We start from the raw sequence: 27,049 nt of genomic DNA, 5'->3' as shown, positions 1-27,049 counted from the left end.
GAAGGTCCTTAGCATCCACACTAAGGAGAATTTATTTTGTTTTTTCATAACAAAAAAATCAAATGTGAGTTGTTAAATAGTGTGGGAAGGTTTTTTTTTTTTTTTTTTTTTGTGATTTTTAACTTTTGCAAACAATGCATTTATGAGGGCCCTCTTGCTTTAGCTTTAAACACAGAAACGCATCTAGCTGGCGCGTGCAATGTAAGTGTGCACCGCATATATGTATTTTTTGAACAAGTTGGAAGCGTTTTTGTTTTTTTTCCCCCCTTTCTCCTCCTCATTCTCTTTCCTACGTGGCATGACAAAATCCATCAAAAAACTTGTACCGATATTGATGCTCTTTTAGATAAAAACATGATTTTTGTCTCTAAAGTGGAACTCACTAAAAAAAAAGAATTAATTACCAAAATGGTTCATCGACTATAGCGAAAGTACCAAATTGGTCATCAGCTTTCATTTTTAGCCGATTAAATCCTCAAGTATTTAATTTTTTACCGATGTGGTCCTCCGTTTGTTGGGGTGTTAAGTGACTGTCCACTTTGAGGGTATAAAAATCATTTTAGTCTCCACCTAAATTCTCACCGGTCATTAGTTATATATGCTTTCTTCCTATTTTCTTCCCATCGCATCTCCCATCGCTAACCTTAATTTAATTTGCCCATTCCGTGCAACTGAGCTAGTCTTCAACAGCGAGAGGGAGTTATGCAATCTGTGGCGAGTACCGATAGCGAGTGGAGTCAGAATTCATTAAGAAGTTGTTAAACGGCGATTCACATTTGTCAATGTAGCCAATTGTTGCAGCTTCGAACGTCGTGGATGAACAACAATCCAAACAGGAGGTTTAGGGTTTGTACAAATGATTTTTTATATTATTATTATTATTTATTATGAAGCAGTTTTTGGTTCAATGAATGAGTGTTGGTGGGTGTGGATTTGAAAGATGTTATGACCCACCAATGTGTTTAAGATCAAAGGCAATAATTCTCGAATTGTTACGGATGTTAAATCGGAACGATGAAGAAATTGAAAGGTTGCACACACTGGTATCCAACATTCACTTTACAGACAAGCACACACAATAAAAAGCACCGTATCTATTATATACACACCATATATATCATTTAACTTCAACCTTAATATGCTCTATGAACAACTAAACTTTGGAAGAAATAGACTTTCTTGTGCTGCTTGAAGTCATCACAGATTTTCGTACAATATAGCTTCCACAGATTGCCGCTGGAATTAGGTCGCGAAGTTAATTAGGTTTAGCGAATTTGGTAGAATTAGGTTTACATTACTTCAATTGTTTACGCTGGTGAAGGGAATACCACATCGGTCCAAAATTCAATACTTGAAGATTTAATCGATCCAACCGGACATGTGCAATCACTGTGCACATTAACTATATATATATATATTTTCTAAAAACTCAATTTTTGTGTTTTTTTTTTCCTCCATTATCTTCTACTTGACATTTTAAAATTTTTGCAAAAAAGTAACTATTGAGGATGTCTTATAAACCAGTTATACTTATTTACATTTAATTTTGAAAAAGTTATATACACGCATAAATGTTTGAATGACTTTTTTTAATTCTTTTTGTAAGTTTATTAATTTCAAGAACAAAATAATTAAATTGATTAAAATCAAAGTTAAATAAAAAGAGAAAAATAAAATCATATTTGTATATACAAGAAAAATTAAAGTTGTAAAAATTGTAAAGCAAAAAATCGAAACACGAGACAGTGACGTTTAAGCTAATCTTTCCCAATATAAATATAAATCAATAATCCCCGCTTTTCATCATACTATATAAGAATGAAATTCGCTTCTATTCTTTTCTCTCGTCTTCCCTAGCCCTCCAAAATCCCAATATTCCCACGCAAAATTCCTGTTTCGCTCCTGGATTTCGAAAACCCAAAACCACCATCAATGGCGGAAGAGGAAGGGGAAGAGAAAGAGAAAGCTGAGCAAACTCAAACGCAGCAGGAACAACAAGAGGACGAAGACATCGAGAAAGCTTCATCAGCTTCGGATTCGTTCATCGACGACGACGGAGACGACGAGAGTGAAGCAGCAGCAAGGGAAGAGGAGGACTTGCTCCCCGAGGTTTTACACTACAGAAATATTACATTACATTTCCACTGCACTTTTTTTTGTCTCCTCAATTTGGTTTACCTATTGAAAGTAAGATGGAGATGCTCTTTAGAATTTCCGATTTTATTTATTGGTTTTTGGACGGCAGGAGCCTTTGACCGAGCAGGAAATCGAAGAGCTCATTGCTGAACTTCTCGAAGTTGAGAGTAAGGTATAACTTTACAAATCACTGCTTTTTAGCTTCCCCGCCCCTGATCTAAACATATTTCTGTAATGGTTTATGACTTTTTGGGTATAATGAGTTTTGGTCGATTTGTTTATGTTCATATATTTGGTGTTTTTTGTGGCCTTTTTCATAGGCTGCAGAGGCTCAGGAGGCTTTAGAAGAAGAGTCACTAGCGAAAGTGGAGGGTGATGTTAGGGCTGAGTTGGCTCAAACTCTTAGTGCAGATGATGTATTGTATATTTATTTCATTAACTTGTCTCTGTATCAAATGTGATTTGATTTTTCCTTTCCGCCTTCATGTTATTATCACCAAAGCTGATGTATAGCTTTGACTTCTGCATTAATTTTGGGCTCATTCAGTTGGAAAGTGCTGTGGCTGAAGAAATGAGAAATTTTAAACAAGAGTGGGAAAGTCAGCTCGATGAACTTGAGGCTGAGAGTGCTCAACTCATGGTAACATCTATTTTATGATTTAAAAAAAAAATTATTTTTAACTTCCATCTTTCTATTATAATGCTGTATCTTGTGACTCTTGATTAATGATCTACGCTTTTTGACCTATAAGTTCTCTAAAGAATAGAAAGAAATACTATACTTTTTCTGGCCTTAGATTAAAAGGAATGAAGATTTGAATTCAATTCGAAAGTTCACTAATCATTATATACGCTTAATACTTGCTATTAAGAATTTAACTTTTGGCTTGGCCTTCTGCGTACATTCCACTTTAACAAAGAGGTGGAATGACAAAGCATAAGGCATAATTGCAGCATGGCTATTTTTATAGTGGAATTTTGGTGGGACAATAAGGTTAAAAAGGGAGGATGAGTTGTAGTTGTTTGATCATGATGGCGAACTGCAGCCTCAAACTTCAGTGGATTTATTATGCTACTTTCTCAAAGGAGAGAAGAGATACTGGAAAATGGGTCAACCAAACATAAAGTTTTAAGGGAAGGAAAGCATTTTGCCTATAGTACAACATTAGCTGAATATAAGCAACTGAGTTTTATGATTTGTGGTTAGCAATGATGTTATAGCTTTAGAAATAAAAGTATGGAATCAATGGAATATGCTTGTTTGTTTGTTTGTTTTTTTTTTTTGGNTTGTTTTTTGTTTTGTTTTGTTTTGTTTTTTGTTTTTTTTTTTTTAAATTGTGGCTGTGAGATGCAGTTATCTTCAAGACACCTGTCAAAGACAGAAAGGTGATAAAACTCAATTTAAAATAATTTGTTCTCCTCACATTAGGAGTTGTTGAAAGTCAATAATTCATTGTCCCTTTGATAGTTAATAACTCTTGTTGGTTCTTGTCTGATCTATATGGATGCACAAGTTTGGTAGGCCAATTTGTTCCCAAAAACACGTGATTCCACAATTTTGTCATTAAACGAATGTGACATCTAATTTGATGGATTAGTTGCGATTATTTGTCTATTCTTTTAGAGGTTCAACTTCCTTGTCTCCATTTGAACAGGAACAACTTGATGGTGCTGGAATTGAACTTCCAAGTCTATATAAGTGGATTGAAAGTCAAGCTCCTAATAGTTGCTCCACTGAAGCATGGAAAAGGAGAACTCAGTGGGTTGGATCTCAGGTTACAAGTGATTTCAGTGAAGCAGTTGTTGATGCTGAGAAGTATCTTGATATTCACAGACCTATAAGAAGGTGAATTTCTCTGCTTTTCTCCTATCTATATGTTACTAATGATTAAATTATGTGTAGTCGTGCTAACAATAATTACTTGGGACAGAAAACATGGTAAAATTCTAGAAGAGGGCGCTAGCGGTTTTTTAGGGAGAAAACTCGCTGAAAATGATGGCAGTGAAGGATTGGACACTAGTGTAGATTGGACTTCTTTCAACAAAATGTGTTCTGATAAGTCATCTTTGGATAATGTTTCATTTGGAAGCAAGCAGTGGGCTTCTGTTTACTTGGCTAGTACTCCACAGCAAGCTGCTGAGTTGGGTCTAAAATTTCCCGGAGTAGATGAGGTGAAATCTTTAATAGCCTTATAAGTGTAACCATCCTAAATTCAGAGTTATTATTGGTGCGAACTTTATTTCTTTATTCTTTGCTTGAATCAAGTCATTCTCTTCGTGTGTGTGTGTGTGTGTATGTTGTGATCCACTCTAATCAACATTATCTATACATTGAATGGCACATATGATAATCCCAAACATAGGTAGCAGTCTGATTAAATATGAAAGCAAGAAGAAGATTATATAAGCTGAATAGCGGTGTCCAATTGATGAATCTATGAGTGGAAACCATGATAATATTGAGTTTCCTTATATCCTTGTAATGCCAGGATTGCTACTTTTGTTTTCTCACTCTAGACATAAATCTTATACCAGCTGAATTGCATTTGAGCTTGAGAAACTCATTGAATGATGTTTTCATTAATTTTTGCTTGTTTGCTTGTTCCTTTTACCATTCAATATTATCTTAATTTTTTCAATATGCTTTATTATATACTTCTTCCTCATTAATTTATATATTCATATTCTACTTTGATTTTTCAATTTTTTTAATTAATACTTTTGATTATGATATTAAACATATACTCCCTATGTCTCATTTTACAGTTCATGTTTACTATTCATTGGTCAAATCACCTCTTTGTTCTTTTCTTATTTTCTTTTACCTATCTTGTTTACTATTCATTTGTCAAATCAACTTTTTCTTCTTTGCTTATTTTCTTTATTAATTTCTTATTAGTTTTAGTTTTGATTTTTTTAGGGTGCTTAATATTACTTTTTATATAGTTTCTAAAATATAAATTGTATATACTAATACTAAACTTAATATTATGAAAAATTGAATTGCAAATAACTTCAATCAAGCCTTGTTAACTGAACAAAACACATAAAGTGGGTAGAGGGAGTATGCTTTATTCACCTTGCTATGAATTTCAACTTTCTCATTGCCCTAGTTGTTTATTGTTACAAGAAAAAAACAAAATATTATTCCTTATTGAGTTATGAGAATGTCTTATACATGGGCTCGACCCCATTTAAATTAGAGTTCCATTCTAACACTCCCCCTCTTGTTGGAGCATAGATATTGCCATATTGGTGATGCCCAACTTGTTACAAATATAGTCAACTCTAGTGTTATTGAGCCCCAATCTGTACGTGTGATGTAGAAATCATTCAAATCAATCCTCCATTTGAACCATAGTTGCTATGCAAACCAAAGGTGAACTGGAACCAACCAACACCGAAGCTTGCCCCTTGATGCCAAACACCTTGTCAACCGCGTCATATTGTTGGAGTGCCATCATGCCTCATATTCAAGTGCTGTCGATGTTTGAGAAGGCTTGAATAGACCTCTGCAACCCTCCTTAACACATCTGATTTGAGCGCATTCAATGTGTCGGAAGGCTAGAACAAACCCACTCTTGCTCCCAATTGCTAGATTTTGAGATTATTTTTTCAGTACTCTAACCCTAGGGCTCTGATACAATCTTATGAGAAAGAACATTATATTATTCCAAGATTACGAGAACATCATATATATAAAATTATACATAGGCTTGGTCCATTAATTATAAGGTTCCATTCTAACATTTACTTTCCCCAGGTCGAAGAAATTGATGATATCGAAGATGAACCGGTTGGTGATTTTGTTGTGGATGATCTATCTGAAGAACAAAAGAGGAAATTTAGGAAGGTCTGTAAATGGTATCTACTAGTTCTACTTACTTTTTTTTTTTTTTTTAATAAATAATTTTCGTTCTCTTTCTATTTGTCATGTGATATATCCTTCTTTTGCTTTTATTTTTCTGAGTATCCTTCTTTCCCTTTTTACTTTAAATGTAATATATTTCCCTTCTAATTTCACAAGATTTTGCTCGTTTATCATCATATTAGTGGATATTTATCTTGTTTTCCCTTCCTACTACTTAGTGGTTTATCTCCTAATAATTATACTCATCAAGTAGTTCTATCACTTCTAGTATTTTATTGTTCTATCTAAATGTAATTTGTTAATAACTATGTTTATTGACAGGTCAAAGAGGAAGATGATGTGAAAATTGATAAGAAGCTCCAGAGACATTTGAAACAACGGCATAGGAACAAGCGGAAATTGGTAAATTTCACATGGTTAATTCAGAGATACCATTTGTTTTTCAGTTAATTGGATAACTCCTAATTTTGTTCACATGCTTAATTTGGACTGCATTTCAACTTCTCTTCTACGATAACACTTCCGTTGAATTTCAGCTTTCATGTGTCTAGGGATGGTTTAGGGAACCGTGTTCTAAGTTTGTTTTGCCCGAATATTAATATACCTGCCTACACTTTTCTCTCTTAGCTGTCCTCTTGATATAGTCTAATATTTATGTTAGGGTATAACTTTTTGGTAACTTGCTGTTACTGGTTTTTATTTTTATTTTTATTTTTATGTTCCTTTTAACCAGGAAACAACGGACCAAGTTTCTGAATGCTACGAAAATGGTAGTTCTTATCAAGATTTGGAAAACCAAGCATGTGGATCTAGTGTTTTTGAGGTGGATAAGGAAAAATGCAATGGAGATTCTTCAATCGCTGAGGCCAGAGGGTCCAAACGCCAGCTTGTAACTGATGAGCTTGATGCTGAAAATAGAAAGCGTCAGGTTATTACTATAGATAGTGATGCGGAAGATCTTACTGCGGATAGATCCTCTCCACCATGTGGTGTGAGTGATATGGGGGATAAATGCAATTCAGAAGGTTATAAAACTGATATATTGCATTCTAATTCTCTTCCCGTGAGGAATGACAACGAAAATTTTCGCTGCACTGCTTGTGATGAAGTTGCTAATGAAGTACATCGACATCCACTTTTGGATGTCATTGTTTGTATGGATTGCAAAACCTTGATGGTAGCAAAGATGAAGGTAAAAGTATAATCTTCCCTGGTATTTTGTTTCTATTTGGATAAATGGTGGTGTGTAATTATGAGCATTTATTTCATATTCTCATATTGTGTTTGTTTTGTTGACGCTTGTCATTGTACAGGATGTTGATTGCTCTGAGTGCTACTGTAGATGGTGTGGACGAAGTAGTGATCTATTAAGCTGTAGGTTGTGCAAAACATTATTCTGTAGTTTATGCATACAAAGGAACCTTGGTGAGGAATTTTTGTCAGGAATTAAAGCATCTGGTTGGCAGTGCTGCTGTTGTTCACCAAGTATACTAAAAAATTTGACTTTAGCATTAGAGAAAGCTATAGAATCTCAAGGTTTAGCAGCAGATGATTCAAGTTCTGATTCTGATACAGACAACTCAGATGCTGAATCAAACATCCATGCCGGGTATGAACTAGAATATAGACAATTGTCAATTGGCATAGATGACATCTGCATCTAATCAAAAGCTAAAAGTAAAAAATAATTATTTTTTTTTTGAAAATGAAAGTAAAAAATAATTATTAAATACTTTTTAGAGTAGATAAGATTAAGTACACCTTGAGTCCTTGTAAGCCAAGGGCCTAAAATTGATGCTTTTAATGTAATAGCATGTTTGGTTTGCATAATAAGCAGGGAATGGAATATGATTTCATGGAATTGGCCAATAACATTGTTTGGTTCGTTTTCAAAATCTTTCATTCTGGACCCACTCATTGGTATTAGCTATTTCTTGTGAGCAAGGAGTAGGCTTTATTTTTATAAGACTAAAATACCATCCTTTTAAATGCTTCATATTATATATTTGCGTGCCTTGCGTCTTTTTGCATTTTGGATATATCACTATCTATTTCTTTTATGTTTCTTAAGTTATCAAAACTATGGAATATTATTCCTTATCTATGTTTTTTTGGAACTGAACAGTGAAATAGTATTCTCATTTTGTTCCTTTACTATTCCGTTCTTTATGGAATCCTATACCTATTCCCTTTGTTTGTATTCTGTGAACCAAATGGGCAGTAAGTTCTTTTCTAATAAGTTTAGAACTTTAACAATACAATAGTGATGCTTCTAATATCCCTAATTCCTTACATTTAAAGAAGCTTAGCCTCAAATTTAATAAATGCATGCCCTTTATTGCCACTTTAACCAAAATCACCATCCCAAGAAGAGCTTTCATCATGTAATCAGCCAAATGTATTGAATTTTTGTTAAACACATTCTTTTTCATAAACTACTATTTTAAAATATTTTTTTTTTGAAATGTTTGGGCCAAGCATGTTTGGAATGCTTATTGAAAGTGATCGTGGAACATGTATTTTCCCTGTTCTTGATCATTTTGGGCATGTGAATGGAGTCTTGACTGAAGCGTTTTCTAAATCTTTCTCTATGATTCATCCTTTTTCCAGCCCTTTTATTTGAGTTCTCTTTATTTTAGTTTAAACAGTTGTAAGATGAGGGTACTACTGTTTCAAAACTTTCCACCCCCTCCCCATGCTCCAAATATGTTGCACTTAGTATTCTATAAACCTACTGGTGTATATTCCTACTTTTCTAAGACTTGAAATCTGTTTGGTGCTATACTTGCCAACTGCTCTATTATCATCTTCTGAGGCTTACTTATACTTTCCATGTTGCAGCACTAAAAGAAAGCGTAAGAAGAAAATTCGCAGAATCCTTGATGATACTGAATTAGGAGAAGAGACCAAAAGGAAAATTGCAATTGAAAAGGTAAAATCATATTACTGGAGACTTTTATATTTATTTATATTATGAATGGGGTATTAATTGATGTCGTTCATTCTTGTACAATTAAAGGAACGGCAAGAACGTCTCAAATCGTTGGAAGCACAATTTTCCAGTAAGGCTAGGATGATGAGTTTCGGAGGCTCTAGTAAAAAATCATATGAAAATGGTAGTGTTGAAATGCTTGGTGATGCCAAGACAGGTTATGTTGTTAATGTGGTGAGGGATGAAGGTGAGGAGGCTGTTAGGATTCCCCCCAGCATGTCAGCAAAACTGAAATCCCACCAGGTTCATTTTTTCTTGTTGATTCAGCCTTTACTTTATTATCCTGTGAAGTACAACTGTACAATGATTTCAGATTACCACATTTCTGGTATCTTGAATGTCCTTTGGTGACATTGAAAATCTTGCTATCTTTAATTCATCCTGGTTTTTGTTTGCGTTTTAAAATTTTTAATTTTGTTTTTATTTTTATTTTCAATTTATTATCATTACTTAAGGAAACCAGCCAAGCTATGTCAAGTTGAAAAAATGGAGAACTCTCTAGTTTTCCATTTTTTGTTTTTCAATTTGGAAACCAATTTTTTTTAATAGAAAACTCTATTTTATATTTTTTCAAAAAACTAAAATAATCCCTAGCTATTAAACAGGTCCATTTAATTTCCAGTGACAGGCATTGATATCTTGTTCCTGCAGGTTGCTGGTATTCGATTTATGTGGGAAAATATAATTCAATCAATTAAAAATGTGAAGTCTGGTGATAAAGGTCTTGGATGCATCCTAGCTCATACTATGGGTTTAGGTAAAACTTTTCAGGTATCATATCTTTGTGCTTTCTGGCTGCCGTTCTTGTACAACTCCCATGCTTCATTATTTGATGTGATTATAATAAATCTTTCATTCTTTTGGCATGAAATTGAAGTGATTATAAAAAGCTTTGTACCAAATTGCATGGTTTTTCACCATTGCTTCTCTTGATCGTATTCAGTTTTATAACATCTATTTAAGCAGATACAATGATGAATTATACAAAGATGAACAAAATATTGGAAGGCTATCTTAAACATGGTTACAAAGCACTTGATATATCCGCATATTGCTAATGATGTTCTACAATTAAGAACATTTTTAGAAAAACAACTCCACAGTTTTGATTAATCATCTGTATATTTTTTTCCTAAAATTGTTTGCACTTCCCCTATGGTTATGAGATTGGTTAATTATCACCCCAATAGAACATTGTGTTTTATTACAACTTTTGGTATTGATGTCTTTGTTGCATCCAAGTTCAAATTAACTGGATTTTCATAAGCAATTGATCGTGCACTCAGTGTTCAAGTTTTTCTGCAGGTAATTGCATTTCTGTATGCTGCAATGAGATGTGTTGATTTGGGTTTAAGAACTGCCCTCATTGTTACACCTGTGAGTGTTCTGCATAATTGGAGGATTGAATTTATGAAATGGAGGCCAACAGAACTGAAACCTCTTCGTGTATTTATGCTTGAAGATGTTCCAAGGTAAATCTACTTAAATATTTTATACCAATTTTATTTATTTGTTTATTTATAACTATCTGTCTTTGGTTGAATACTTGAATTGGTTGGAGATCAACTATTTGCTAATTCTATGGTCTTCTTTTATGCCTAATGGGGAATATATTTTGCTGTACCACCTATAATTGCAATTTTTGGATCTCTTTGAGCTTTTCAATAGCTTACTTCTCAAAAGAGTACTCCATAATGGAATAAGTAAAAATTGTTCACAATCTTGATGGAGGCCACTTATGTATTTCCCCCTTGACGCCTCCTGTTTCAGGGAGAGAAGGGCTGAATTGCTGCAGAAATGGAGATCCAAAGGTGGTGTTTTTTTAATTGGCTATACTGCTTTCCGAAATCTGTCTCTAGGAAAGCATATAAAGGACCGTCAAATTGCAAGAGATATTTGCCAGTCACTGCAGGTACTTCGTCTGTTTTAATGATTCCATAGTTGGGTTATTCTGGAGTTGAATATCATCTCTGAGTTATCTGGAATCAAATTTTAATTTTTCTACTGGCTTATGTTCAGTTACACACCGAACATTTATTGGGATGCCATCTGCTCCTTCAACACTTTACTCTTGTTGCTCCTATCATCCCTTTTAATAAGCGAATTACTCGTTTAAGATAGATTGGTGAAAGAGTCATTGAAAGCATGGCAGAAGTGAAAATTTTAAGGCTTTCAGGATTTATCTTATTAGTAAGCTAGGCCCTTTTCAGGCATTTGGCTTTGGTATGAATCCCCCTTCCCCCATCAGGTGTACAATATAAAAGTCAAAAATGAATTAACAATACAAGCTGGTTAGTTACTGAAACCTATATTAAATGCAATATAGTTTTTTTTTTGGTAGTCACTATATTTTTGGGACAAAGGGTGTATGGCCACTCATTTACAAAGGGAAAGTTAATACATTCTAAGGATCTCATATTTCTGGTGCTTAATTGCTTACAGTCCTATTTCCTTTTAATATTTTAATCAAATAAACAAATAAAATTACAACAGTATTTTTCTTCCCCCCTTATGGTTTCTTATTCTGACTTTCTGAGTTTGTCAAATTGCATATGCAATTTCTAGGATGGGCCTGATATACTGGTCTGTGATGAGGCTCATATCATCAAGAATACAAGGGCTGATGTCACGCAAGCCTTGAAACAAGTAAAATGTCAGAGAAGGATTGCTTTAACTGGGTCTCCTCTTCAGAACAACTTGATGGAGTACTACTGTGTAAGTTTACAAGAAAGCTGTAATCCTTTAACTTTGTAAATTACTTGATCTTTATTCCTACAACCTTCTGATTTTGATTTTATTCATGACAGATGGTAGATTTTGTTAGAGAAGGATTTCTTGGCAGCAGCCATGAATTTAGAAATCGGTAAAGACTTATTGCTTTGAGTTATTCCTACTTATTTCTTCCCCCTCTAAGTGGTGTAACACATGCTTCTTTGACTATTATGTAGATTTCAGAATCCTATAGAAAATGGTCAACACACCAATTCTACTGCTGAGGATGTGAAGATTATGAACCAAAGATCTCATATTCTGTATGAGCAATTAAAAGGATTTGTTCAGAGGATGGATATGAATGTAGTGAAGAAGGATTTGCCACCTAAAATTGTCTTTGTAATATCTGTTAAGCTTTCTCCTTTACAGAGACAATTATACAAAAGATTTCTTGATGTGCATGGTTTCACAAAGGATAAGGTTACTGGTGAGAAGATAAGAAAGAGATCCTTTTTTGCAGGATACCAAGCCTTAGCTCAGGTACATTTTCTCATCTAATAATTCTTAATATTGTTGCATGAACCGAGTAAACACATTGCTTGGTTCCTATGTGGACAGCTGGGTAACATTGCAAAAGCCCGGCTTTGCAAGTTTGAATTTGAGAATTCAAATAATCAAATCTCTCTACTGCTTTCAATTTACAGAAGTGGTAAAATGAATGAAAAATATGTACTTGGGCCATGAAACTGCGGGCCAATAACTAAATCAAACTACACTATGAAACTAACTCTGGGAAGTAGGAAACTCACCATTTTAACTCACACATATATGCATACAAGTGTGTGCATCTAATACGGTTGGTTGTAGATATGGAACCATCCTGGGATATTGCCACTAATGAAAGAAAACAGAGGCACTGCTAAGCGTGAAGATGCAGTTGAGAACTTTATTGTTGAGGATTGCTCAAGCGATGAAAACGCAGACAATAATGTGATTCCCTCAGGTGCTTTCCCTTTCTGTATCAAGTTAGTACTTTTTTAAATTTTTTAAAAAAATTGTTTTCTTCTCAATAAATTTCACATTTTGAGCAAACTAAAATATTACATTTAACATAAATATAAAATCACCATAACCAAGTGCATAACCATTGAGATTCATTGAGGGGAAACAGTTGACATTCTATGACAAGTTGCTCTTATTCGCCTGTAAAATTTTCACAGAACTTGATGAGAAGAGCTTGTGAAAATATGAATTGCATGTGCTTTTTAATCCTGTATCCTACAAAGATTTGTTAGTTCTTAAGCATTGTCTCATATTTGCCCTAGCTTTTGTTTGATGTCTATAGTTATTCAGAAATGTTCCCTATTTTTGCAGAGAAGCCAAATAACAATAGTGAATTGCCTCTCAGAAAAGATGCAAATGGCTTTCTTCATGGGGTGTGTATGAACTTACTGTCTCCAACTCCTTATTTGCAATTTTGCATGACTTGTATAAATATAAAAAATTGTCTCCTGAACAACTTATTTCCAGTTCCTTTATTTTCTTTTATAGATAAATGTTGGTCTTGTTCTTAATAACTTGTGCTGGAACCTGATATTCTCGGCCCTTCAAGTACCAGCTCATAAGCCTAGATCCATGTGGACCATGTAAAATATAGATACTAGCGAAAAAAGGCATGGAAAAGTACATAAAGGAACAAGGACTTCTTTTTTTTTTGAAAACCCAAAAGGAAAAAACCATAGGCCTTTTTGGGCAGTGTCAAGCCAAACTCCACTAACTTGTATTGAATTGATGATTACATCTACATGATCTTGAATTGAATGCCTTGTCTTGCCATTATAATGCATATTTATAGGTATCAAACCTAATTCCACTCTGTATGGGAAATAGAATCTTTACAGGATAGCTAATCTGAGATAATCAGGGTTCTTGTCTTGTAAAGATCTTCATGGGTTAGGATTCATATCACTTGGGCCTCCTTCCCCTAAAGGCAAGAGCCTAGTTTAATAAATACTCATCTACCAAGCCCTGTCAAACTTGGGCTGGGTCCTATGAATATTACATCAACAACTTGTCTTTTAATTTTTCAATTTTTCAATTTTTTGATTATTTTTTCGTGTGGCTTTTGCTTGGATGTTTTACCATGTCAATGGCTATTCATTTCTTCTTCCTCTTCTTTTAATTTTCTTATTATGCAACTTTCACTGTTCTTGCACACTCTTCTTTTGACAATTATAAACTAGTTCCGCACCCTTACTCTTATTTTTGTTTTCACTAGGACTGGTGGAGTGATCTTCTAAAGGAAAATAGTTACAAGGAGGTTGACTATAGTGGCAAAATGGTTCTGCTTCTTGAAATCCTGACGATGTGTGCTAATTTTGGTGATAAGGTGCTGGTATTTAGCCAGAATTTGTCAACACTTGACCTCATTGAACTCTATCTTTCAAAATTGCCACGCCCAGGGAAAAAAGGAAAGCTTTGGAAGCAAGGGAAAGACTGGTTTAGGTGTGTATATCCATTTGAAGATCTCAAGAGTTGACGAGTTGGATATATTTTGTGTCAAATATCTCATATTAAGTCTAAATTGGAGGTTATGTTTGTAATCTATAATTGCACATGCTTCTTCATGTCTGTTGTTATTCAAAAGTATCATTGCAGTTTTACAAATTACATTCCAGTTTCTATGTTTCCATCATTGAACTTCTCTTGTTTTTATTTATTTTTTCGTGTGCATGTCTGTTGTTTTTTCCATTGAGGCCGTGGGTGAATAGCTTTTGACCTTTTCCCTTGTTTTGTGGCGAGCAGGTTAGATGGAAGAACAGAATCTTCTCTAAGGCAGAAAATTGTTGAGAGGTTTAATGAGCCACTTAATAGAAGGGTCAAATGTACTTTGATATCAACCAAAGCTGGATCTCTTGGAATCAACCTTCATGCAGCAAACCGAGTAATTATTGTGGATGGATCATGGAACCCAACTTATGATCTTCAAGCTATATATAGGGTTTGGAGGTGTGCTTTGGGTAGATTTTTGTGAGATTAAAGATACATATATGGCACAAAAATATGCAATGACATGATACTTTACTAATTGCAGGTATGGACAAACAAAACCTGTTTATGCTTATCGGCTACTGGCACATGGAACCATGGAGGAAAAAATATATAAGCGTCAGGTATTAAATATTAAAATTGCTAGCCGTATTTTACCTTTTTTTTATTTTATTTTTTTTTTATTTTTAATGTGAGATGAGATTGAATGGGATTGTGATACATGCTGAGGAAGTCTTATTTTGTTACTATTACATTACATAGTTTAGATATTAAGAAACTACTAAATAATTATTTAGAAATTACTAAATAGTTATTTAACTTATTACTCTTAGTCTTCGATTTGGTTTAGGTAGATTAATTATTTAGAAACTACCAAATAATTATTCTTAGTTTAGGAACCTTTGTAATAAACCCTATAAAAGGGAGTGTTATTTGGAATAATAGAAGCAGAAATTCAATCCCAAAAAGGGTAAGGGAGTTTTGGGTCTCAAGCAAATCTTGTGTTGTTCTTCTTTTCCTGTTCCAACTATTATTCTTTCTTTCTTTTTCCTTATGTTTTCTTGCCCATGACGGGAGTACATAACAGATTGACTAAAACAGGTTACTAAGGAAGGCCTTGCTGCAAGGGTAGTTGATCGGCAGCAAGTACATCGAACCATATCAAGAGAAGAAATGCTTCATCTGTTTGAATTTGGGGATGATGAGGGTGCTGATGTGATTCCAGATTTGGGTGAACTAAATACTACTGACCATGTTGGTAGCTTTTTGAGACAGAAATTGCCTCTTCCAAATGGAGGTGTCTCCTCTGACAAGTTCATGCAAACATTGATTGACAGGCATCATCCAAGGTTGGTTCTTATTCTCCTTCCTGTGTCCTCAAATGTTTTTTTCCTAGAACGAATCAATAATATCTTATAGCTTATTTTAAGTTACAAATAAGCTATAAGTTCTGTTTGGTAAAACATGAAGAGTTTAAAATAATACTCAGTTGCTTATTTTGAAACGCTACCTTAAGTAACATTTCAAAATTAGCTAGTAGCTACTAGCTTTTAAGCCAACTTATAAGCTAGGTATGCCAAACAGAGCCTATGTAAGTATGAAATGTCTAATGAATTGTCTTATTTAGTTGGATTGCACATTACCATGAACACGAGACCCTCTTGCAAGAGAATGAGGAGGAGAAGCTATCCAAAGAAGAACAAGAAATGGCTTGGGAAGTATATCGGAGAAGTCTCGAGTGGGAGGAGGTACAGCGAGTTTCACCTGATGAACCTACATTCGAGAGACAACAACCTTCCCAGAATGGCTCTGCAATTGATAGGAAGCCTGCAATCTCCAACAAACCACCCCCTGTGCGCGAGAACAGGCTAACCATTAAGCTCGCACAGATTGTTGAGACTGCAAGAAACCATGCAAAGGTTCGAAAATGTACAAACCTATCGCACATGCTTACGCTCAGAAGTCAGGGCGTCAAAACGGGTTGCACTACTGTGTGTGGAGAGTGTGCTCAGGAGATAAGCTGGGACAAGCTTAGACCTTAGCATAGGCGGCAAGGCGATGAAGAGGCTGCTCATCTTTTGTTTACAGCATAGTGATTCATTAACATTAAAAGGGGCGATATAATTTGATTAATTTTGTTTCATGCTCAGACATTACTGTTATCTTTTTTGTTAGGCAAATCTATAACCTATAGATGCCTTTAAGCCTGCAGAAAGTAGGCAGCAGCATAGCCCCATGTAAAGTTAAAATACTGATCTGTTTTATCTATACAGGTGAAATGAAAAATGCCCTTTATTCTGCTCTCAATGACAAATATTCATTCACTCTTCGCATCAAGACATTACTATTCCAAACTAATATAGCCTTTTGAGTGCAGGTATCATTTTCCTACATGGAAGATAAGCAACCATTTGGGCAACTCTTATTGAGTTGGTCAGATTGTTGATTTGGTAATTTCAAAATTTCAAATTTAACTCTCATGAGAGTAATTTATTGACTTTCTTGATTTGAGTCGTTCAGATTATTGATTCTTTGTCAACTAAGGTCATTTCTTTGCAGGTGTATTTTTTTTTTTTTTTTTTTATCCTTTGTCAACTATTTCAATTTCTCAATGAATGTAGATCATTACAAATTCAAATGAGTATGAAGGTAAGATATTTTTATTAATAATTCTCTCCAATTTCTCTCTCTTTCTCAAAATTTCTTTGTTTGAAACTTTGAGTAAAAAATAAGTATTAAAGAAAAAAAAAACAACTGAGGTGGTCTCTGTTGTTTCTAATGCCAAAAGGGGAAAAAAAATTAATCAGAACTTTTATCTGACTTCTTCTTTTTGGTTTTGTTGGGATTGCTATTATTAGCTCCGCAGACAATGGTGAACTGAAATCCATAGACGAAGCACGAATACATGCCGTTGTCTGGTTTCTTCCGCCCGCCGTTCTTCGGAATCATCTCCATCTCCTCATTTTCATCGTCCACCGCCGCCTCCTTCCGCCTCTTCTCCTCTTCCGGCGTCAAATTCGCCGGGAGTACCATGCTATCACCGACTCCCCTTTCCATTATCTCCTTCCTCGGCGCCGCTGACGCCTGCCAACTCTTTGCTATCTCCGCCGCCACGACGGAGGCCGACGGTCCGACGTCGGAGCAAACTTCCGAGCCGTAGTTGACCAGCGATCCGCCGTTCACCATTGAGCCGTCGTTGCAGACGGAGCCCGGCTTCCCCGGAAACTCTTCGCCGTTGAGATCGGACATCATGTCTGGAGTCATGGATCGGCGCCATTGCAGGATTTTCGCGTGAAGTCGTTCTCTCTCTTCGTCTTCTGCGTTGTGATATTCTAGAATATTCCTCTTTTCGAGTTCTAGATCCTTCTTGTAGCCCGATGAAGAGGACAACAGATCGCTTAGCGGCATGCTTTTCGAGGTGCTCTCCGTCAGCGTGGCTCCGATATTGAGCATTCCCTGAGGAGATCCCGAGGGGCGGCGGATCTGCAAGGCCACGTGTTTCTGTCCTTTCTCCGACGGCGAGATGAGATTGCTAACATTCACCGAAACGGTTCCGACGAGAACGTCGCGGAACCACGAAACAGTGTAGATCTCAACGGTCACGGCGGATTTCTCGGAGGCGAGGAACTCATCGTCAACCTTGAAGGAGAACTTATCGTTCCAGGTAGGATTCGTGTTTCCGTTCTGATCTATGCAGGTCGTCCGTTTCCGGTTCGGATTTGTCCAGACGAGGGCGTAGGTTCGGAGTGACTTCGAGACCGGAGGCAGATCCTGAGCGGAGATGAGCGTGATCTCTAAGATGTGGTAGCCGACCGGAGGGCGAGAGAGGCATGAGACGTCGGACACAGTGATTACGGAGTTCGCCGCGGTGGCGTCGCTGTTGTGATCCATTATTTCTTCACCGTCCGCGGCGGAGATGATGAGATGATCTACCGGCACCGCTAAACCAATGGCATCATGAAACTGCTGCAGGGGGGGAAGGGGAAGATATTGCGATGTTTCGCAAAGGTTAGTTATGGCTGAAAATTTTCAACCGCTACTTGCCTAACGGTCTAGATGTCCTCTTGAACCTTAATTAATTATTTTGCATGCAATCTCACCAAAATCGTATTATCATTAGAATTCAACACCATACAAATTTATGTACATACAACAATTGTGTATTTAATATTTTGACTCACATTATATTTAAGAGAACAATTTATATTATTTATTACGGTGGGAAATACATTGAAATAATATTGCATGCAAAATATATATCAAAAATCATTTAAGTATTATATATACATACATGAAATTAATTATATGCATAAGTGATAATTATAAATCGATGAAACTAATTGATTTTTTATAAAGAGTGGCAACCAAAAAAGATTATTTTCTTAGAGACTTATTAACAAAAAGTACAAATATATAAAACAAAATCATTAATAAATTACATAAACTTTGACATAATGATTTAGAAATTTCGAAGATTACAACCAATTAACTATCTAGTCGTCTCTAGTTCGTCTATTAATAATTCAGTCTCTACATACATACATACATACATACATACATACATACATACATACATACATACATACATACATACATACATACATACATACATATATATATATATATATATATATATATATATATATATATATATATATATATCACTGTATTTGTGTATTTAGTATGTAGATAGCAGCTGAAAATTTTAAACATTATTGACAAAAAATCTTACGAAATAATATAATAGCGCTCATAAATTCAATCACCTGAAAATGCATATATCTTAATTCTTAACCAATAAACAATTTAATATATTAACAAAACAATGATATTTGATAGCTACAACCTAAAATTCGTTACTCTAACAGACCTAAATTGTAACAACTATATATAATTTTTTGTGTATTCTAGAAGATTAACGATCTTGAGACAGCGCGCGCAGCCGCGTATTGCAAGTCCAAACGAATTGAAAGAAAGAAATCCATCACCAATCTGCATGCACCAAATCAAAACAATCAATTCCAAATACATTGCGTTTTGTATTATGTGTATGTGTTATACTTTATCTTTAGTCTTTACTTCTTTTTAACAAAACGAAAAATACAAAAGTGTATACACAAAACATGATCCCACATGCAATATAATCATTTATGTTGAACCACCTCCAAATAATTTTATATCATTTGCTTTGTTAGCAGGATACATGGATCAAATTTTATCAATAACCAAGTAGGAGGTATAGATTTGACTTTCTTATGAACACTAATGTACAAGAATTTTGTGACATGTAAGTTCTCATAATTTACCTACTCCAATAGTCTCCAAAGCATGAACAGTGATGTACTTAAAAACTTATTAACTGCAGTAATAGTTTATGTTACTACAAGATCAACTATAGTTTTGTATTATTATATCAAGAAGAGTCAATATCCAACTACCAGGTTCAATTCTGTAACACTCCCTCACAGAGTAGTCAATTGAGCACAAAGTGCTTGACTTGCATTATATAATATACTTAAATGTTTTGAGTAAGGATAAATACCTCAATAGTACTTGATATAAATTAAATAGTGTGGGTAAAAACAAATAATTTGACGACTTACTTACCGTCATATTTTTTGCCCCGTGAAACCAAAGAGTAAAATATTGCTCCCACAATAACACTAGCAACTATGCCTCCCACTGCGATTGCCACCAACCTACCGTTCGAGCTTCCAGATCCTTCATCCATCAACAAATTTTCATGATTATTTTATTATTAATTTTATTAACAAAAAAAATCTCCAATTACATAAATCCACTATTATTATCTTTGAATGTGGAATTGAATTTAAAGAAAATAAAAAGGTATAAGTAAAATTACCATGATCATATTTGTAGCTCACAAAGCACTGGTCCAAATATATTTCCCCAGAAGCCGAGTAGCCACATTCATCCTGAGCCATTTGAGCCGCCATGTTCACGCATTCGCCGCACTCACAGTGTCCCAAGTTCCCCGCGCACTGAGCCACGCCGTGCATAGACTCATACCTCAGCTTACAAAACCCGCGTTCCTCGCTGTTCTCAATCTCATCCTCACCGTTCATCACACATCTCTCCAGCTCAGCCAACACCTGGTACCGCAGCTCCTCGAACCGCCGGCTCCGTTCGTCGCCTCTCTTTTCGCTGCACGCGCTGTGCAGCAGCTGGAACGGCGCGCTCGGATCGGCTCCGAGCTCCTCGGCTTCGTAGTGAATGTAGCATCCCGAGAGCTGAACCCTAGCGGGAACGGATTGACCGCAAAAAGCGGCGGAGAATCCGGGGAGCTGGTTCACGCAGGCGTGGCAATCGCGGTTGCTGCTGTCGCGCCGGCACTGGAACCTCCCGGAGATGGCGGTTGTGTCGTCGCCGACGTAGGTGTGGAAGAAGGTGGTCTCGGAAGACTTGTCGACGAGCTCCTGGAAGAGAGAGGACAGGAGCGGCGACGGCGATGCGGCGGAGATTGTCTGGTTGGGACACCGTGTGAAAACTAGGGAGTAGTTGTTGGTTTGAGCAAATATGAATCCAAACCATAGGGAAAGGAGGAGATAATAATTACACAAATATGGATATGATGATGATAATGAACATCCCATTGTACGAGCAGTGGGGATAGAGATCGATCAGCTGAATTTGTGTCAAGTGCATATATATATATATATACCCTCCGTATATGCCATTGTTCGGTGTCTCATATTCCCATGAGTTCGTCTGTACAAATCTGCAATGATTGAGTTCGTGTGTACAGACCTGATTTAGATTTCGCAACTATGCAAATGCGTGAATGTTTTGGTTGAATGCTTGAGATTAATGACCCAGATCCCTACACGGGTTCATGCGGGAGATGTGGACTCATTTGATATGAGTGTATATATATATATATATATATATATATATATATATATATATATATAATTTCAAATCATAACTAACTTAGTTGGTGTGAGTGGTCGTAAACTTTGGTGTTGGTCATGTCAAAAAGGAGATGTCAGCCTATTCAATACAGTCTCCCTTATTTTTTGTCAGGTGAACAGGTCCCATACTCTAACTGTAGGAGACCCTTTTAAATTTGTATTATACCTAAACCCTTTAAAATCGTACCATACTTAGACTAAACCTCGTTTACACTTGGATCGGTTCAATTAATGTTGGAATCAAATATACTGTCATTCCTATATCTAACTGAACTATTGTAACCCATCAGGTAAAATTGACTGAGTTCTAACGTGTTCTACAAAAAGGTATAATCGGGAAGGTTGCAAGAATTTGGAAGTTAAGAACGGAGGATTATTTTCATACCTAACTCTAACTAACTTAGGAACAGTAAGGCCAGAAATGGACTAATTTAAATGAAAAAAATATACCTTAGTTAATAACGTGTGTAGAAAAGTTGGGAAAGCTGAAAACCAAAAGCTTTTGGCTCAACGTTATTCACTTATATTCGCAATATGTGTATGAAATTTAACTTTTTGTTAGGTTTGACCAACGAATACGTACCTATGTCTATCTAAGTTTAGCCTTCTGGAAACTAAATATCAAATTTTGAAAATTTGTATAACATAACAATGTGTTCACACAAAATAATTTAGAATTTTTATATATTAAATTCAAAATTGGTTACGAGTGTCAATGAAGTGCGGATACAAGATCTCAGGATAATTAGAAGTTATATGCATGGCTTGTTTTTCAAAGAAGATGTTATATATATGGATTGTTCTTCATTGAAGGGCTTCCGAATTGGACTCAAATGGCTTGATACTCAGTGGAAAGGATAGGCTTTTTAGGGTGTCTTTTCTATAAATGAGATCTCCTTTTTATAGTTGTAGGATATGAAGAATTTTGATATGTTCAAACTCTTTTAATATTATCTAATTGATGTGTAGCAAAAATAAGTGATGGTGAGTGTACGAGTGTGAATGTCGTTCCGCTGAGCATGAGAGGTTATGGCATGCAATATGCAATCACAAAACTAGACATTAGCATAAGGAGATCATCAACAAGAAGTTAAGGAAACGACAACAAGGTGGAACAAACACATATGAACAATAGATAAAAATAAAATAAAGAAATAGGACTCAAGTTAAGGGGCGTTACCATCTAGATGCTTCAACAATCTACATGATTAGAGAGAACAAATAACCAAAGAGTCAATCAGAAATGCACATAGAAATCCTAGTTTAAAGCCACAATTGTAAGCAAATAATTAAACAAAGATTACAGTAAGGATTGTCCCTCTTTCATGGTGTATCAATCCTAGCACTTTAGTACACATGAGCCCTAGGTTGGGGTTCTTCTCATTTTTTCACAATAATCACAACCTAAGCATCAAAGTAGATAATACAATCCTAACTCAAGTCCATAAACTAACTACTCATGATTAAATCGCATAAAGAACACAAAACACAAGTAATAAACAAAAATCTTGCAAAAGAAAAGAGATTTGGGAAAGAAAACTTTTCTATTGAAATAGATGGTAAAATCTTGAAATCCAAGCTTCAAAAGTGTTAATTAAAAACATAAATCTAAGCCTAATCTAACCTAAAAATATGAAAAAATGAGAGTGTCTAGGTTCAAGCATGGGTCAAAATCGAGTTCAAAATACTCAAAATGAGATTTAAATATAAACAGAGTAGGAGTCACACGGCTAGGTACACGGGCGTGTGGGTGACCATGTGCCAACCCTCTATAATCACCTTATTTGGACCTCAACTGATCACATAGGGGTGAAGTTTGGGAGCAAAGATCAGGGATCGAGTCTCACCAGCGGTGATCCCCAACGATAGTGAAGAAGGATGACTCCTTGTGCATAATAAACAAATGTCTAGCTGCCTCTGTGTTCAGTTAGTGACTCTTGGAGCGAAAAAACTATAAAGTAGAATTAGTTCGGGGTAATTTTCAATTTAATCTATCATATATAGTTGTTTGTCATTTTCACCCTCTTCGATGCATCCCTCTCAATTAATATTTACTTCGTAAAATGTCTTTTTCAATTTTGTTATTCGTAAATAATTTTTTACAATTTCATACATACATCATATCACTCTATTGAGTACATTCAGGTTTCAATTTGGTGTTTTCTTTGTCCTTAGTATTTGGTTCTAAAATTTAAATTAGGTTTCAATTTGGTATTGAATGTTTTCTTCTGTCCTTTGTAAATAATTTAAAACTAAAAGTAAAGAATTAAATTTACCAAAACTTAAGTAAATGGACTAAATCTTACATTGCCATATAATAAAATATTTTTCTCGCCAAAGACCTTGTAGTCTAGTGGCACTCGGTTGCACCCCTACATGGGAGGGGGTGGGTTTGAGCCTCAATGGAGAGGATATTGACTCTTTGTGCTTCATTTGGTTGAGAAAGTAGGTATGAACAGATACTACATTGCAACAGAGTCAGTAGTACTAAAAAAAAACTGAGACTAATTACGTGACCTAATTAAGTACAAAAAGTGGTTTAAGACTAAATTGAGAAAAACTATTATAATCGACGATTAAATTTGATATTAACTTAACATTTTACTATTTTTGGTCAATTTTTTGCTGATTGTGTTGGTATTGTGTATTTGACATTTATCTAATCATTTTACCTTCTTCCTCCAAAATAAATAAATAGAGAGATAAACAAAATAAATAAATAAAAACACACACAACAGAGTAGTTGTACGTCTTCAATTGTATAATAATCATTTTTCATAACTCAAATATGAGTTGTTAACAAAATAAATTATAAAAACCAGAAAAATTAGTACGTTGTTGAGATATTAAATTAAACTTCAATATTATTTTTGTAAGGAAAATACTATATGTACTTTCACTTATTACTCACAACTTCTACCCTCTTTTACAAATCTTTTATGTAAACATTTTTTTCTAGGACTCACCTGATAAAAATATCATATCTTTGTTTGTCAAATAAAAATGGGAGAATAGAATTTGGAAGTACATGTAGTAGAACTCTATTTGGAGGCCGGAGACGAAGAATTCGTCTTTCTTCATCTCCAACCGGAGATGAACAAAGGGGAAAAGGAGTGGCCATCGTTTTTGTTTTGTTTTGTTTTTTAATTATTAAAATATTTTTTTAAAATAAAATTAATTTTGTAACAATCACGTCATCTAATTATTCATTCAACATGTCACTTTTGATTCAATTGCTTGAATTTGCGTTGTTCATGAATCTAGTTGTAGCTTTTTTTAGGTTAATGGTATAAGGTTATACTTGTCCCTGCAAATATCTCTCACTTTCTAAAATAGATCTCACTTTCACATCATTAAATTTACAAATTCTCTACTATTTATTCTACATCTATGCAAATCTCTCTCACTTTCAAAAATAAGTCCCACATAATATTATATTATAAATATAATAATAAAATAATATTAAAAGAAATAATAATAAAAATTTTATTCTACATCTATGTAAATCTCTCTCACTTTCAAAAATAAGTCTCACATAATATTATATTATAAATATAATAATAAAATAATATTAAAAGAAATAATAAAAAAAATTAAAAGGTGTGCTGTGACAGTCTTTTCTCTATCAATTTGTTAATTTTGTCAATTCTCTCTCCTCTTATAATACACTTGACATTAAATAATACGGAGTAATAAAAAATTCTCTCTTATTACATAATTAGAAAGGGACTGTATTGGCTGGGATAATGTTAGTCTAATTGCAATTTAGTGTGTTGTAGTTGAATGGCCAACCATTATTCCTTATGAGTTAGTATTGCCTGGGATAATGTTAGTCTAATTGCAATTTAGTGTGTTGTAGTTGAATGGCCAACCATTATTCCTTATGAGTTAGTATTGCCTCTACTGAGAGGCGACCCCACCACCTCCCATATAAAGGGAGGGAATAGTTTGATGCCACTGGACCACAAAGTCCTTGGCAACCATTATTCCTAAAAATTAAGTTTGGATATGTATAGAGTACCTGTATGTATGTGAATATGAGAGGAGCAGGTGCAGGTTTTGAAATGTTCCACCTACCTCATGTAGTCATGTGCTACTTCTGATATTCTCCTATTATTATTATTGTTGTTGTTGTTATTGTTATTGTTATTGTTATTATTATTATTATTATTATTTAGTTATTTTTTAAATACTTAGTTATTATTTATTAGCCTAAAAAAGTATTTTTGTTCTTCATTTTTAATTTTTTGTTGTGTTTAAGAAAATTTTAATGTACATTATTATTTTTAAATGTATAAATTTCATATATACTACTCCATCTGTCCTATTTTATTTGTATGTTTAGATTAACGAGGCTTGACTGAAGTTATTTTTAATTTATTTTTTTAAATATTAAATTTAGTATTAATATATAAAATTTATATATTTAGAAACTATATTAAAAATACTATTAAATACAAAAAATTAAATTTAAAATAATTAAAATTATTAAAGAAAATAAGCACCAAAGTAAATTTTGATTTGATGAATGAATAGTTAATATGACATACAAATTTGACAGAGAGTAGTAAATTATATAATATAAAAAGTAGAGACTTTTATAACGTAAAATTGTATCTGGTACAATGGATAGTGTTGGATGATGCTTAGTGTTAATAATAGAGATATTTGTCTATTAATTATTATTCACATTTCATATTTAGTCATTAACTATTATTAATTTTGTCACATTCGGTGCACAAATATACTTTTGTTGTCACATTTACGCATGTTGACCAAATATTTGGTAGTTACTCACAAAAAAAAATGTAATTTCCATTCAGGATTGCTACAGAAAAAATAATCCATTCAAATCTAAACACATAATACTATTACTAAAATGTGTTCTTGTAACAATCTCAAATGAAAACAAAAAAACATTTCCCAACAAATGGTTGTCTAAGATTTGAACGATATGACTAAATGAAGCAACAAAAGCATACTTGTGCATCAAATATAATACAATTAATATAATTGATGATGAAATGTGACAGGTAAATAATAACTGAGGGATCAAAAATAATAGTAGCTCAATAATAATATTAGATGTAATAAGACATACTCACATGAACATACAAAGAGAAAATTGCCATTTTGGTCCAATGACTATTAGAGTAGTGTTAATTGCTATCCGCGACTTTAAAAAATGTTAATTGCGTACCTTGACTATGCATTTTTTATCAATTTTGGTCACGCCGGCCAATTTACCGGCCAATTGTGACTGGAAAAAATTAATAGGCCAAACAATAAGGGTGTTTTAGTCATTTTACTTTATCTTCTTTCTACTTTGACCTGAAGCTATCGCCGTCGTCTTCTCCATTCAATTTGTACCGCCGCCGACTTGAAGCTACCGCCTTGTCTTCTACGGTGGCGCTATAATCGTAGATAGCTTTCACGACTGCGCCCCTCTTCAATTCGTAAGAGCGCCTACCAGTCGGCAGAAACCGTTATGGATTCTGGAAGGACCGGATCTGGATCCTTTCCATGCTTATGCCGTGAGTAATCAATGCGTGCTTGCTTGCTTTTATCATCCGTTGTTAATTCAAACGAGAAAAATGATGGGGGTTCGTAATATAACCAATTCACACATGAGTGCGCAACAATTAGGGAGAATATTCACTTCTCTTTTTGGCTATGATGATCTCAATGGACATTTTGTGAAGATAATGAAGAGATATTGATTTTAGGTTAGTGTTCCATGTCCCAAGAAGATAACCATTGCCGAACGGAGAACCAGTTAACGTTGCCGAACCATTGCTTCAGGTTGACGGCGGCAGCAGCTTCAAGTTGGAGAAGAAAGAAGATAAAAGTAAAATG

At 34.6% G+C, this 27,049-nt stretch overlaps 3 protein-coding genes across 3 annotated transcripts; 1 reads left to right on the top strand and 2 right to left on the bottom strand.

Annotated features, from left to right (window-relative positions):
* The first annotated feature begins 1,824 nt into the window (after window positions 1-1,824).
* Window positions 1,825-16,568, top strand: LOC116021854 (protein CHROMATIN REMODELING 20). Its single transcript, XM_031262348.1, has 25 exons — window positions 1,825-2,109; window positions 2,246-2,308; window positions 2,457-2,552; window positions 2,684-2,776; window positions 3,792-3,982; window positions 4,068-4,308; window positions 5,900-5,989; window positions 6,329-6,409; window positions 6,741-7,199; window positions 7,321-7,616; window positions 8,849-8,939; window positions 9,027-9,242; window positions 9,651-9,770; window positions 10,305-10,471; window positions 10,770-10,911; window positions 11,565-11,714; window positions 11,807-11,862; window positions 11,948-12,251; window positions 12,579-12,714; window positions 13,086-13,147; window positions 13,990-14,216; window positions 14,517-14,720; window positions 14,806-14,884; window positions 15,363-15,610; window positions 15,889-16,568. The coding sequence occupies exons 1-25, from the start codon at window positions 1,933-1,935 to the stop codon at window positions 16,301-16,303; spliced, it is 4,404 nt and encodes a 1,467-aa protein (XP_031118208.1). The 5' UTR covers window positions 1,825-1,932; the 3' UTR covers window positions 16,304-16,568.
* A 492-nt stretch (window positions 16,569-17,060) lies between these two features.
* On the bottom strand, window positions 17,061-18,152 carry LOC116023662. The gene has a single exon (XM_031264663.1). The coding sequence runs from the start codon at window positions 18,150-18,152 to the stop codon at window positions 17,061-17,063; it is 1,092 nt and encodes a 363-aa protein (XP_031120523.1).
* An 848-nt stretch (window positions 18,153-19,000) lies between these two features.
* Window positions 19,001-20,875, bottom strand: LOC116023661 (plasmodesmata-located protein 2-like). Its single transcript, XM_031264662.1, has 3 exons — window positions 20,125-20,875; window positions 19,869-19,982; window positions 19,001-19,253 (listed from the first exon to the last, which is right to left on the bottom strand). The coding sequence occupies exons 1-3, from the start codon at window positions 20,873-20,875 to the stop codon at window positions 19,246-19,248; spliced, it is 873 nt and encodes a 290-aa protein (XP_031120522.1). The 3' UTR covers window positions 19,001-19,245.
* Between the last annotated feature and the right edge of the window lie 6,174 nt (window positions 20,876-27,049).

This window comes from Ipomoea triloba, chromosome 6 (assembly GCF_003576645.1).
Source record: "Ipomoea triloba cultivar NCNSP0323 chromosome 6, ASM357664v1".
NCBI classification, from domain to species: domain Eukaryota; kingdom Viridiplantae; phylum Streptophyta; class Magnoliopsida; order Solanales; family Convolvulaceae; genus Ipomoea; species Ipomoea triloba.
This window is presented reverse-complemented; position numbering and strand designations above follow the sequence as displayed.